General features: G+C 61.4%; 1 protein-coding gene across 4 annotated transcripts in view; it reads right to left on the reverse strand.

The window, feature by feature from the left end:
* Nucleotides 1-4,713: 4,713 nt before the first annotated feature.
* SSBP3 (single stranded DNA binding protein 3) overlaps nucleotides 4,714-14,689 on the reverse strand; it is a 148,412-nt gene continuing 138,436 nt past the window's right edge. For all 4 annotated transcript variants that reach the window (XM_084874652.1, XM_084874653.1, XM_084874654.1 and 1 more), the window contains 8 exons: nucleotides 14,260-14,308; nucleotides 13,671-13,706; nucleotides 13,086-13,140; nucleotides 11,773-11,843; nucleotides 7,975-8,053; nucleotides 7,411-7,439; nucleotides 7,192-7,293; nucleotides 4,714-6,457 (listed from right to left, as the gene is read on the reverse strand). In XM_084874652.1, coding sequence (XP_084730778.1) covers nucleotides 6,428-6,457; nucleotides 7,192-7,293; nucleotides 7,411-7,439; nucleotides 7,975-8,053; nucleotides 11,773-11,843; nucleotides 13,086-13,140; nucleotides 13,671-13,706; nucleotides 14,260-14,308 — 451 coding nt within the window. In that variant the 3' untranslated portion in view covers nucleotides 4,714-6,427. The remainder of the gene's footprint in view (nucleotides 6,458-7,191; nucleotides 7,294-7,410; nucleotides 7,440-7,974; nucleotides 8,054-11,772; nucleotides 11,844-13,085; nucleotides 13,141-13,670; nucleotides 13,707-14,259; nucleotides 14,309-14,689) is intronic.

The following is a 14,689-nucleotide window of genomic DNA, read 5'->3' on the forward strand; positions in this document are numbered from 1 at the left end:
GACCCCGAGTGAAGTGGGAGCAGGTGCGACGGTGGCTGGAATGGGAGGGGATTGGTGCGTTTGCAGGACAGTGCGAGGCTCCCTCATCAGAACCCACCCCGCAGGCCCTGGCCTACAGCCACCAGCCCTCGCTTCGCTGCAAAGGAAGGAATTCAAGTCGTAGATCCAGGAGTCTGTGGGGCCCTCTCAGAGGTCGTACACACAGCCAGAAAGCGGGGAGACCTAGAGGTCAGAGCGAGTCGGCTCTCGTCCCAGCTCTGGCCATGAGAGGGGCTTACCTTCCCCTCCGCCCCTGGGTCCCAAGGACCAACCCCCCCCCCCCCCCCCAACCCCCGTGCCAGCAGCTTACTCTCAGTTCAGCCTCTCATTCTTGGTCGTCCGGTGGCTTAAACTCAGGCTCCCCGCTTCGCCTTCCGGGGCCCTGTACCTCGTGTCCTCTCGGCCACGACACTCACCTCAGGGACCTGAGGCTAAAAGTTAAATGCTTCAAAGTCAAAAGCCCGGGGTGTGCCTCCCACTCAACTTCTGTCCCACTTCTCAGCCCACTGCCTGCGTCAGGCCCATCACAGCAGGCGCAGGGACCAAATCCTCGGCCGGGCTGAGGATGGCAGGGTGAGTGAGGCCGGCCCCTCCTGTTACAGACACTGCTTTGGTCATCACCTGCAATCCCCAGGCTGCCCATGCCAGACACCCTGGCCACATCCCCCACACCCAAAGCTGGCACCCAGGGCGTGGCCTTGCTGTCCAGGGCAAGAGTCAGCCTGTCAAGAGCATCAGTGGCCTCTCCCTGCTTCCTGTCACCTCCTGACGCGCGCGCGCGCGCGCACACACACACACACACACACACACACACACACACCATGGGTCTCCAACTACCCAGCTGGGGCCGCCCTGATAGAACTCAAGGTCAGGCCGGGACCAGTTTGGCTCAGTGGATAGAGTGTCGGCCTGCGGACTGAAAGGTCCCGGGTTCGATTCCGGTCAAGGGCATGTACCTTGGTTGCGGGCACATCCCCTGTGGGGGGGGTGCAAGAGGCGGCTGGTCGATGTCTCTCTCTCATCGATGTTTCTAACTCTGTCCCTCTCAATTCCTCTCTGTGTAAAATCAATAAAATATATTAAAAAATTAAAAAAAAAAAAAAAAAAAAAGAACTCAAGGTCAGGACCAAGGGCTTCCCACTACAGACCTCCTCTAGGGGCAGTCCAACAATTTCAGCCCATTTTATAAGCACCTACTGTGTGCCAAACCTTGTGGGAGTCATAGATTCAGGTCGAGAGAGACATGGTCCCCGCCCTCACGGAGCACCCAGCTGGCTGACGGACACTCACAGAGCAGCCACAGGCCACCTCTTTCCCACACCTGCGCAGGCTGACTGCGCGAACACCGAGTTACTCCGTGAACACGCACAGCATGTGCAGGCTGATCTGGGGCAGGGAGCACCCATTTCCTGGCTCCGGGGAGCTCCCAGCCTGATGGGGGAGCAGACACTGAGCCAGTGCAGCCAAGGGGCCATGTGGGCCCAGAGGAAGCCCCTAACGCAGGCAGAACTCCTGAGAGGGACCACTTGAGCTGATTCTGAAGGGCAAGCAGGAGAGGCATGCCGAGAAAACACAGCAAGAGCACGGCCCCTCGTGGGAAAGTCCCCGTGGCGGGGCCTCAGTGTGGAGGGCGGTCAGGCGGGTCTAAGCGAAGGGCACGGGCCTGCGTCCTGGCCACAGCGACCCTGGGCACTCTGCTCCTCGTGTCCTCCACGTGCCCTCCCCCCCCATTCCTGCCCCGGCACCTTGCTGTCTCTCTCGTTTCTCTGCCTCCTTTGCTGGTTCCTATCCCCCCGCTCTCATTGCTGAGAGTCCTTGGGCCCTTGTCCACCCGCTCTCCAGATGACCTCAGCAAGGCTCGTGGCTTCAAAGACTTCCCAAACGCCAACCATGCCCAGAGTGCGTCTCCAGCCCGGACTGCCTCCTGGACATCTCCGCCTGGTTGCCTTCCGCACAGCATCCTGCTCCTCCTGCCGCCTGCCCCGCCTCAGCGAGGGCAGCTCCGACCTTCCACGTGTGGGTGTGTGCTTTTTTCACATTTTCAAAAATTGATTTTTTAACTTTTATTTAGAGAGAGAGAGAGAGACATCAATGTGAGGAGACATCGATCAGCTGCCTCCTGCACACCCCGCACTGGGGATGGAGCCCTCCACCCGTTTAGTGCAGGGATGACGCCCAGCCAGCGGAGCCACACTGGCCAGGCTTCCCTGTTCTACTCATGACCATATCATGAGTCAGCTGGCTTGGCACGTAGGTGCTGGATGAAGACGAGTGGATGGAGTGTGCTGCTCAGAAACGAGTGAGCTCCTTGAGGCAGCGGAGGGCTGAGATGGGGCCGGATACCAAGGCAGCGGCTGCATGTCCCGGCAGCAGGCGCCAAGGACGGTGCCTCCACAGGCCTCTGGGAAGATTGCTGCCCCAGGGCCGGACCCTGCAGCTTCCGCACCCTCCCCTTGGTCTTGTACCCAGTAGCCCCGGTGACTGCCCAGGGAGCCCAGGGCAGAGGCAGGCACATCCAACAGCACCCCGTCTTCTCCCGCAGCCCAGGGGAGACCAGCTCCCTTCAGTTCGGGGCGGACGCTCACAGAAGCCCAGGCTGTGCTTCAGGTTCAGCCCCGGAGCCTGTGGAACTGCTCGGGCGGCAGAGCCAGGGCGGGGGGTCCTCAGGGTGACCTGGGCTTCCGGCTGAACAGCCCCAGCCCGGCTGAGCCCAGCCCCGAGTCCTGCTCTGGCCCTGCACCTTGGCAGCTACCCACCCAGCCCCTTGCTGGCGTCAGCTGGTTTGCCTCCAGGTTCTCCTTTTTGGGCTCCAGGGAAGGGTGCCCAGCCTGGAGGGAGGGGGTCTCTAGCCAGGCCCGCTTTTTCTGACTCGCGCCAGCCAGCCCTCACTCTGGACCCCCAGGGCGGCTGTCCCCTCGAAGGGGGACTTTTATGGACAGTGATGCTGGCAGGGCGAGCTTGGGCCTCTGGCCTGGCTCCTCCAGTCTGGCCGTGTCAGGGATGGGCTGCAGCCCCTCTGAACGCACAGGAAGGACACCCCCTCCCCCACCTCCTCTCACTCAGGACCCTTCTGGCTGCTGGGCCTGGATCTGGCCGGGCCCGCGTCTCACTCCGGTCTGGGAGGCAGTGAAAACATTCTGGGCAACAGGAGCCAGTCCTCTCCTCAACGACCTGCCCCTGGTGAGAAGGCCAACTTCGAACAGCCCTCACCAGGCCGTGAATGTTATAAAGGCAATTGCAGGGGTTGCGGGAGGTGGAGGGATGTGCGGTAGGGCGTGGGGTGTCCTCACCCCCCAGCGGAGGCACACGGCAGGCTCTCACTGCAGACTCCTCCCCCCCATGACCTGGGTCCCTCAGCACCCCTCCCCCGCCCCCATGGCTCCTGCCCCGAGTCCTGCTCCGGGCACAAGGTAGCAGCAAGGGCCCAGAGGGCTGTTCACCCACGTTCTCCGCCTCCTCCCGAGGGCAGCTCAGCCACGGTGGGCGCCTCATGTTTCAGAGATGTTTTCCCAATAGTTCAAAGGTGTCTGTGCTGAGCCGAAAGTGGTTCGGCTCAGTGGATAGAGCGTCGGCCTGCGGACTGAAAGGTCCCAGGTTCAATTCTAGTCAAGGGCATGTACATTGGTTGCGGGCACATTCCCGGTAGGGGGTGTGCAGGAGGCAGCTGGTCGATGTTTCTCTCTCATCGACGTTTCTAGCTCTCTATTCCTCTCTGTGGAAAATCAATAATATATATTTTTAAAGTATCTGTGCTGAGGGAGAGCCTACAAAACCTGGTCTAAGACAAGGGAAGGTGCAGGAGGGGTCTTCGGGACCCCCCTCCCAACCACTCCCCATCGCACTGACGTGGGCTCTCCCCCTAGGTGAGATGTGCCAACAGCGAGGCCGTTCTGAACACCACCCGTCACCTTCCCCTCACAACCCATGAGGCAATCAACCGCGATCCCACTGTACAGGTGGGGAAGCTGAGCAGAGGGGGGCGCCTACTTGCCCGTGGCCACACGGCCCTGCAAAGGCAGGACACCCAACTGGCAACCCGCCCGCTGGCCGGGATCTTGTGAAGGTGACCAAGCCGCACTCTGACACCTCCCTCCCCTCCGGCCGCTGGCCTGGAACAGGGCCCCCAGAGCCAGGAGACAGAAACTTCCCCGTTCAAACCGGCTAGCACCCCGCACCCCGCTCAGCAGTTCCCCACGTCTCCCCAGCCCACCCGCCACCTTCCCATTGCCACCTCCCCCCGTTTCCTAAACCCACACCCAACTGTGCTATTCAGTCTTTCAAGAGCTTCCCTTGCCTTGTTAAAAAAAAATATATTAACCGGGAGCCCCGCACTCAGGGCCGGTGAAGCGAGCCCCACCGGAGGGAGGAGCAGGGGAGGCAGGCGCCCAGGGAGCCATCCTGGCTGGTTGTCTCGACGGAAAACAGGCCCAGGAACCTCTCTCGACTTCCAGAGACACCCAGGCTGGCGAGCCAAGTTGTATTTGCAAGACAGGAAACCGGAACTGGCTTGAGTAACGCCCCCAAGTATCCGAAGTGAGACCCGTGTCCTCCCTCCCTCGTCTCTCCGTGCGGGGAGGAGGCGGCCTGCACAGACACGCCCACCCCGGCGCCTGGCATCTGTGATCCGTGCAAGGAACTCCCACCCACGGTCCCCCCAAACATGTCAGGAAGGGCTGCGGAAAAAAGATGTCCCTTTAATAAAACGTTATCAACATATATCGTACACAAACTACAATGTATCATAATTTTTTTTTTTCCTCTCTTAATTCAGAACCAGACTACAAGGTAAGAAAAAACACAGAAACAGCTACAATGTTCCCAAGAATCCGCACAAGGTCTTTTTTCAGGCAGATGATATCTCACATAATATGATATACATGGATCAGAAAGGGGAGAAACAAAGACCAGCTACGGGGAGGGCGAGGGGAGCAAATGTACAAAGAATTCGGGCGTCTCCGGGGCCAGACACGGAGGTTCCCACGGGGGTGCCGAGGGGAGGGAGGCCGCGTGCCCCTCCTGCGAGGAGGGGACAGGCTCCACGGCCGCGCGTGTCGGTTTTTGAAAATAAAAACAGGACCGGAAACAGCGTGTCTGTGCGGTGGCTGGTGTCCCCCCACGCCCACAGCGACCCCAAAGTCTGTCCTCCGTTCGGTTCCAAGCCTAGGCAGAGCAGTTCTGGTCAGTATCCCGTTTTTAAAAAAAGGAGGAAGAATCAACAGGAAAAAAAAAAAAAAAAACCCCACAAAAAAACCAAGAAAAACCCCCCAAACTCCGGCGCTACACTGCCGGCACAGGCCGAGGACGCGAGGGCCGGGGGCAAGTCGGAGGTCACAGTTTCCACGTCCCAGTCATGGCCATCCCGTCAGGGCTGGGCTCCGGGCTCTTCAGACCCCCCCTGCGGCAGGCTTCTCGCGGGGAAGACGGGGTGGGGCTGAGGGGGGCTGCAGGGGGGGCCCGGAGGAGGCGGCGGTCCTGGGAGCACAGAGCGCGGCTGTGGGTGGCAGCGAGCGCGGCTCCGCCGGGTGGAGTCCTGAAAGCCTGAACCGGGTGGCCGGGCCCTCCCTCCGGCCTCAGAGTGGGGTGGGGGGCATTCTGGGGTCCAAGCGGTGCAGCTGCTGTGGCCACCTTGCCCAGGAGAAACTAAGCAAAAAAACAAAACAAAATAGTCCCCGTCCCTCCCCGCCGGCCAAACACCCTCCGATGGAAGAGGGCGACTCCCTTCTGCTTCCAAAAAAGGCCCTTGGAAAGAAACCATGATTGTAAACGGCCCAGTTTATTATTATCGTCGTCATTATTATTATCTTCAGGTGGCTACACAGACAGCGGGGGTCGCACACGGAGACTAGCGCTCTGGCGGAGGGCTTGGGTACAGGCAGCGGGGCTTGGTGGGGGTTTTTTGTCCTTTTTCCCTTTTTTTTTTTTTTTTTTAAAAAAAGAAGAAAGCAAAGAGGTTGTTTGGGGTGAAATGGGGTGGGGGTTTGCTAGAAGCTTCCTTTTTTAAAAACTGCCCCCCCCAACCCCATCCCCGGAAAACAAATAAAAAATCCCAACAATGGTAAAACCCAAACAAAAGACAACAGAAAAGTGTCATGTACATAAAAGATCCGTTTGGGAAAGGGTGAGGGGTGGGGTTTTTCTGGTCAATGACTTGAAATATATTCTTATTTTGAGTTTTGTCCTTCATGTTTTATGGAATAAAAAGTTCGGCCTTTTTATTGCATGAAACTAAAATGGGGGGAGGTGGGGGAGCGGAGAGGGCGGGCGGAGGGGGAGCGGCGGGGCCCCTCCCCCAGCTCCTGGGCAATGACACCTCACTTCTTCTTGCATAATTTCTGGCATCTTCCCGCCTGCAATGCCGGCTCTCTCAGCATCGTGGAGTAGAGGGGGGTCACACACTCATCGTCATGCTTGGAGAATACTGGCGGGAGAAGCAGAGGAGGGGGCGTGAGGGCCGGGCCGTGGGGGACTCGTGGAGGTCCGACTGCAGAGGCGGACGTGACCAGCTGGAGGCCTAGCTGGGCTGCGACTGGGGGATGCTGGGCGGGCAGGGGGCTGGCAGGGCCAGGAGGCGTCTCTCGGCTGCAGCCTGGGCCTGTCAGGAACTCTGGAGGCAGACTCACCCCCCCATCCAGCTGAAGGGGCAGGCGCCCTTCCCTGCGCCCCCCGCCCCAGGCTGCAGCTGGCTGTCCGCAGCCCGGCAGGCACAGGGCTGCAGAGGACAGGGAGCTGAGCCAGGTGCCCGGGGTGGGAGCCCGTCTGGGGTTCTCAAAAACTGCTCAACCACCAGGCTGTTCCTTCAAATAAGACCGTGGACAGAAGCCCGACGTGGAAGAGCTGGCTGGCCCCTCTGCAGCGAGAGCTCAGGACGGCACTGTCTGCATGAACCTTCCTCCCCAGGACGGAGGGAAACGGACCCAGTGGATTAGGACCCAGTGGGCCAGAGCCAGGCAGGCCGCCCGCCCCGCCCCAGCTTTCCCAGCATCAGCTCAACCAGAGCCACAGCACTCAAGGCACGGCGCCTCCAGGACCACCTGCTGGGGTCAGGCTCAGGTGGCCTGCAGGGGTCAGGGCACACAGGAGGCTCTGAAACGGTGCAGGCCCAGCCCCAGGGACCAGTGCCGCCCGGGAGGACACGGGGGCGGGGGCACTTACGTTGTCGTTCTGGAAGGAGTGGAGGAAGTTCCCGCCCAGCTCGCCGTCGTCTCGCGGGGTGCCGGGAGGATTGCTAATGCCACTTATGTTGTTGGGAGAATTCTGCAGGGAGAGGAGCGGAGGTGACCGTCAGCCCCGCGGGGAGGAGGGTTGTCTGGGGGAAGGGGCGGGGGTGGGGCACAGGGCGGCGTGTCCGGGGAGGAGACATCACACACTCACTTTTGGAAGTCCATCTATGTCACCTGACCCTGGAAGCAAGAAAGAATCCCGTTCAGGCTCCTCCCGCTCTTCCGTGGAGGCCCCCCCACCCCCACCCCTCGAGCCCCACACTGTTTCTGTGCCCAGGACTTTCTCAGGTCTCCCCGTGGGCAGGGGCCGCCGGCGGGGCTGTGGGCAGGGGCCGCCGGGGCTGTGTGCAGGGGCGGCCGGGGCCGTGGGCAGGGGCCGCCGGGGCCGTGGGCAGGGGCCGCCGGCGGGGCCGTGGGCAGGGGCCATCGGGGCCGTGTGCAGGGGCGGCCGGGGCCGTGGGCAGGGGCGGCCGGGGCCGTGGGCAGGGGCGGCCGGGGCCGTGGGCAGGGGCGGCCGGGGCCGTGGGCAGGGGCCGCCGGGGCCGTGGGCAGGGGCCGCCGGGGCCGTGGGCAGGGGTGGCCGGGGCCGTGGACAGGGGCGGCCGGGGCCGTGGGCAGGGGCCGCCAGCAGGACTGTGGACAGGGGCCGCCGGCGGGGCTGTGGCCAGGCCTCGCTGAGCCGGGAGCGGAGGCAGAGGCCGGGGAAGCGGCTCACCTAAGGATCCGTTCATGTGGTGTGGCTCCATGCCGCCCATGCCTCCCATCGGGCCGTCGGAGCCCGGGCCCATCGGGAACTGAAAGAAGCACAGAGATGGTGGCTGAGCGGCCGGCGGCCCGGCCACGGGGAGCTCCCACTCCGGGGCTCCTCCCTGCCGACTATGACGAGTAACACTGAGTAACGCAGGGCGTCTGCGTACAATCACTGTGGGGACACACATTCCCTCTCCCGGGCAGAGACCTGGGCACGGACTGGCTGGGTCGCCAGTGCCCGCTGGACCTTCCGCAGGACGGCCGCCCGGATGGCTGCCCGAGCGGCCGCAGCGCCGGACACGCCCACCAGGGGGGGCAGGGCTCCGTCTCCTCCCGCCCCCGGCGGACACTGGTTATCACTTCCCAGGACAGCCACCCTCCTGGGGAGAAGTGGGGTCTCTCGTCGTTTTCCTTTGCACGGAGCAATACTGAGCGTCAGTTCATTGTGTATTTGTTCTTCTTTGTAGAAATGTCTCTTCAGACCCTCGGTCCATTTAACTGGGTTTTTTAAAAAATGACTGAGTTTTAAGAGTTCTTTACATTTTAGCTTCAAGCCCCTCACCAGACGTGCGATTCACAGTGTCTTCCCCGCTGCGGCTGATGGGTCCGTGGAAGCGCGCAGCTGCGTTGACGGGTCCAGCGCAGCTCGTTCTCTCGCCCCCCCGTGCTTCCGGGGGCGCCGCTGAGCTGGCGTGGCGGCCCAGGCCATGGGACCGGCCCGCGCTTTCCTCCACCGGACGGCCTCAGCTCTGCAGTTGGCCTCAGCTCTGCCAGCGGCCTCGGCTCTGCCAGCGGCCTCGGCTCTGCCAGCGGCCTCGGCTCTGCCTGCGGCCTCGGCTCTGCCTGCGGCCTCGGCTCTGCCTGCGGCCTCGGCTCCGCCATGAGCTGGTGTGAGAAGCAGTCCTTCCCCCGCGAGTCCTTGCATCTGTACACTCGCCAGAGGAGCTACCAGCTCCGAGGTCCGTCACTCCTAACCCCGCTCAGCACCCTGCCCTCGGCAAGCACACGTCTCCTTCTCAGGGGAAACGGTTTCAAAGCAGAAAGGTAATGGGCATGTGAGACCAAAGTCTGATTCCAATTAAGTTACAGTTCTAATAAGGAAACTGATAAAGTCCTGTTTCCGGGGGCGGCCCTTCCTGGCGGCGTGTTTTGAGTCCTCAAGCGTCTCATTTCTACACGTCGAGCCGCCGCCTGGGCCGCAGGGGGCTTTGTGCAGCCCCCCGCCCCCTCCCCACGACACCGAACATCCAGGCCCCTCCGGCCTCTGCACAGACCCTCCGGCGGGTCTGGGGACGCAGCCATTTCCTTTTCGGTGTGACTCCTTTCTCCATTCTCATCTCAGTGCTTTTCCTAACCAGAGAAGGACAGCACAGCGGGCGGACATTTTAGCACCTTCCCTACAGCCAGCAACGAAGACGGCCGTCCTGCAGGCAGGGCTCTGAGGCTCTCGGTTTCTGTAAAAGTCAAAGCCTCATTGACGGCACCTGCCTGCTCCGAGGAGACGGACCAGTGAGCAAACGCCCCGTTACCTCCGGAGGCCTCACTCCCAGGCGAGCTGTCCGTCCGCGGGGGCAGCGTGGGGGCGGGCGGGCGTGTGTGTGTGTGTGTGTGTGTGTGTGTGTGTGTGTGAGGGGGTGGGCACCAGGACCCGGAGCAGGAACGCAGTCCACAGACGCGATGGAAGCTGCCAAAGCACCTGCGTGCCGCCTGCCAAGTACGCAGACCAGAGAGCAAAGTCCAAGTTTGTATTTGGGTGAGAGAACAGCCAGCTTTGATCTGCATCTTCTTCAAAGGCCTCGAGACCACGACTTAAAGCTCCGTGTTCAAGCCCAAGTGTCCGGGGCCTGCGGCCGGACCCGCCTCCACGGCCAGGACGCCTGCACCACGGCACCTCCTGCAGGGAGCTCCCCGGGGCTGGCAGGACCTCACGAACAGGCGCCACACAGGAAGGACGACAGGCTGTCCTCCGAACCCTGCTGTCGCCGGAGGACCCAGCGGCCTCGGCCTCGGCCTCCGCCGCGTCGCCTGCTCCGCCAGGGCCGTGCAGGGAAGGCCCTTCGGGCTGCGTCGACAGCACACAGCTGCTCTCTTCCTGACTGAGCCTTGGTGTCTCCGTGGAGGAAGCACAAAACTCCTGACTCGGAAGGCTGTGCGGGTCTCCCCCCAGCCGTGGGCGATTGTCTCCAATGTGCTTCCCGGCCATGCCCCGTCACACCCGCTCCGTCTGGTGGCTGGCTCCCCTCCCTGATCCAGCGGTGGGTGTCCTCCCACCGGTCCTTAAGGTAACTCAGCCGTTCTGTCTTCTCCCCAGTGGCGTCGGGATCCTATTGGCATGGGCTTCCTTCTCCTTTTTTATTATCTGGACTTTGCAAAACACGGTCCCAACGCTCACAGCACAAGCACGGTACCTGCCATCAGAGCCACAGGGGGCACGGTTGGGGGGCAGGGGGGAGCCGTGACTGCGGCACTGGAGCCGCACCCCCGGGAGCCACAGGTCGCCAGGGGCAGACCCAGGTCAGGAGGAACCGTGGGAGGAGGGAATGGATGCCATTTCTATGGGATACTGATCAGGGTGCTGGTCCCCATCTTGGCCGCTGTATAGTCTCAACTTCCCGCCCAGTGTCTGCAGCCACAGCCATAAACCGGGGCCTCCTGTGTCCTGGGGTGTCGTCCCGGACACTAGGCTTTTAGAGCGAAAACCCGATGGCCATCCGTCACCCTCGTGGGAACCGGGGGTGATGAGGTGGGGTGGTGGGAGGTGCTGAGGGGAGGGAGGGGCGAGGGGCATCGGGTGTGATTCAAGGTTTGCTCCACTGTCCCTGGTCACGGCCCCTCTTGGCACCCGAGGCGGCAGCCACGGACCCTCCCCAGAGGCTGCGAGAGCTCAAACACACGGGTGACCAGCGTGGGGCCGCTCATGCAGAGCTCAGCACCCGGGTGGTCTAGTCACATTAAGAGCCGAGCCAACAAAACCGAACAGAGTACCCCAAAAGCCATAGACATCTGGGGGTCTCAGGCCCACCCTCTGGCTCTGTGTCCACAGACTCCATGTCACAGACGGCCTCCTTCCCACACCGAGCCACAGGGGCAAGGCGGGCTGGGCTCGCCTCCCAGGCTGGCGTGGGAGGGCCGCCCGGGGGAGCCGGACCGGCATTGTCCTCGGGCTCCCAGCTGGAGCGGGACAGGCTCCGGCCGCATCCAGCCCCAGGTGACACGGACTGAGGGACAGGGAGGGCGATGAGAAAAGGTAGGATTGGAGCTGCAACCGCACTGAACGTGGGAACTTTGAGAGGCCGAGAGGGAGAGGGAGAGGGGGGCTTCCTGCCGGGGGAATGGCCTTGAGAGAGGCAAAGAGGTGCTCGGCGTGAGGGCCACAGGGCTCCCGCAGGAGACGGAAGCACAGGCGGCAGGCCCCTGAACGGGCACGGGCTCCTGCATGGCCACGTAAACGGACACGGGAGGGTGTGGCACGGCCCAAGCCCCACCTGCAGCCGGGGCTTTCTGGCACCAACACAGGTCCCCACAGCGGGCACCTGCTCTGACCAGATGCGGGGCCATCACTCCATCCCCTTCTCTCCTGGCCCCTGGCGGCCGAGGTGGGAAAGCAGGCGCCCGAGAGTTAATCACTTTTCTGCCGGTTTGTTTTATTCATCTTTGGAAACAAATGGCTGAAATCAATTAAACTCGCTCTCCCCTCAGCTGAGGAGGCTAATTATGATTTGTTATGGTATCTGATATGTAAATGGCGAGAAAGCGGACTTACGTTGGACCGGCTGCCTCCAGGCGGCACCGGATTAATCATTGTGTAGATGTTGTCACTGGAATTTGTTGAATCTGTAGAACAGTGGAAACCCGCAAGTCGGGGTGATTAATTCGTTTCTTAATTAAAACAAACTCGTGGCACTTGAACTCGTTCTTTTGTATTTTATCACCTAAAATTTTCTTTTAAGTACCGCCATTTTCTGGCTAATTTGTATTTAATGAAGATTCACAAAGTTTTTAATCACAGAAAATTCAACTCTGTAAACCGCTCAACCCTGAAATGAAGACTTCCGGGGTGTATGGACATCTGGACAGCAGTGTGGATAAGGCAAAGGGGGGGGGGGTTACAGGCCCCAATTCTTGCTCCCCGGCTGGGACAATGCGGGGCAGCCAGATCGCCACCTGTGCCCTCCCTAGCCCTGTCCAGCAGTTTTAATCAAACCAGGGAAAGAGAAGCACCACATGTCACCCAGGGGCCGCCCTGCCAGGCTGGGGGGGCAGGGGGGAGAGGCAGAGCCGGGCAGGAGCCACATTAGCATATGGAGAGGTTTAACGTGACCCAGTCTGAATGTAGGTCATGCCGCTCATAAAAATGCAGCAGCAGAAAGGAGCGGAGCGGGAGCCGGAACATCACGCCTGCGCCCGCCAGCTCCACCCCTGCAGCCGCGAGCTTCCCGCTCTGGGAGCCGAGAGGGGAGGTGGGAGAGAGAGGCCCCTCGGGCGCCCCGGTTAGCCAGAAAGATCTCCTTTGGAAACCAGCTCGCATGTTTATATAAGGAGCTGGCCCCATGTTCCTCAGGCAGAAATCCAGCCACCTCTCCCTTCTTATTTCTGGGTGGGTAAGGGCTGCGTGTTGAACTCCTCGCGGGTGGCATGCTATTCTTAGCTGGGAGAGATACACAGGATGCTGTGCGTGTGCTGTCTGCCCTCCTCTGGTTAAAGGAAAAGGGAGAAGGGGCCTCCTACAGAGAGGACCAGGCACAGAGTCCTGGGCTCCGGCTGCCAGAATCCAAAAGCCCCTTCTCACTCATCTGGAGAAAAGCACCATTGGACAGGGGTCCCTCAGACCATGGGAGCCGGGCCAGCGAGACCCTTGTCCCGGACCGCCCTGCTCTGCTCGTCCCTCAACCTGAGAGGAGCTGTGACCTGGCTGGGGCCACGCAGTGGTTTCGAGCACCAGGGACCTCACGCCCGATCCGGACGCCAAGATGATCTGCAGAGGGTGCGCTGCTCGGGAGAGGCTGGCAAGCTCTGCCTCCGCACTGTGCCCCCCAGGACTCCACACCCCAAAGGCACCCCCCACCAAGCCCTCACCTGCAGGACTAGGCATGATGGGTGTTCCTGGGGGGCCACCACCGCCAGGAGGTCCCTGGAGATGAGACAAAAACCGACATCAGAAACCCGGGGTGGTGACATGGGGGCGAGGCCGCAGAGCTCTGGCCAGGACAGCAGCCAGCACTCACCGGGCCCAGCTGGCACTCAGATCTCGCTCACCCTCCATCATGCACACGGAGCCCGCCTGTCTGAGCCTCAGGAGACTGGACGTGGATCCTCCCCTACCTTTCAACCAAGGTGTGTGTGTGTATGAGTGTGTGCGCACACATGTGTGTGCATGTGTGTGTGCATGCACGCACACTCCTATGCAAGCTGATCAGTGAAACCAGAAGCCTGTGCTGGAAGCCACCCACCCACTAGCCAGCCCCCAGATGGGGATGCCAATTCCAGGGCTTGCTGGGAACTCGGGGACCAGCCGAAGGCACAAACTCCAGAAGAACGACAGGAAGTTCTAGCACAGCTGGAACCTGTGCACCGATGTGTTTTGAAAGTGAAAAGTCAGGGCTCCCTGAAGCTCAGTCACACGTGGCTCGACACGCAGCACCCAGACGCACACACACTTACCACGTAGGTACCGGGTGATGAGGAGGAGTATGGAATCTAGAAGCGAGAGGCAGGAGCACGTGTCAGAGTCACTTCCGCCAACAGGCAGCACTTTCTGGCTTCTAAACCCTCTTGGGGACATGACCCATTCTTGCTGGGACTGGCTGTGGCACCCACTGAGCCAGGGGCAGGGGTGCGAGCTGAGTCCAGCTCCTGCCCCGAGCTGATCCCGAGACCCTCCCGGGGAGCCAGGGGGCCTCCAGCTCCAGAAGGCAGGACAGCAGGGACGCTGCCCCGCGCCTCTATGCTTCTCCCTGGAACCTGTGCGCGGCCTTCCCGCCCGCTCCTCTGAGAGCTGGTCCTGCAGGAGCCTCTGTGTGAAGGTGCTTGGAGCCCAGCTCTCAGTTCACACCCGTTTCTGCGGAGAGTGGGCTGGGCTGCGCAGGGCCGAGCCCAGGACAGCCCCGCACACCACTCCCACGGACGGGCTTCTCTCCTGAAGGCGTCAGGCAGAGACCTGCTGTGTCTCCCCTCCAGCCTGGGCACAGGAACCACCCTGCACCCCAGAATCCCTTCCCTGGCAAACACACCCACGTGACCTGGTACTCACTGAGTTAGCACTGTTAGGATTGGGCCAGGGTCTGCCAGCTCCCGGGCCCCTGACGGAGGGAGAGAGAGACGGAGACAATGAAAACAGTGCCGTCGACGCCAAGGGGTGGTGCCAGCAGGGGCAGAGTGAGAGGGCTGAATGACTAACAGGACGTCCTGCCTACCAGCCCAGGGCCTGAGGGTCCAGCGGGGTCTGGGGGTTGTAATGGGTAGTTAGTTCCATGGGTAGAAATCTACACATTCCTTAAGTTACATGGAAAACCTGTGAAGTTGAAGTACATAAAACCTCCTCTGCATGTGCGCTTGCCTAGGGACCCATCACCGCAGAGAGGGTAAGAAACACGGAAGCACTAGAACAGCCGTTCAGGGGTTCAAATCTGGACCCTTCCACTTGGTACTGCCTGGGCAAGTGGCTTCGTCTCTGTGCCTGT

This window comes from Pipistrellus hanaki (assembly GCF_964339955.1).
Source record: "Pipistrellus hanaki genome assembly, chromosome: 2".
NCBI classification, from domain to species: Eukaryota; Metazoa; Chordata; class Mammalia; order Chiroptera; family Vespertilionidae; genus Pipistrellus; species Pipistrellus hanaki.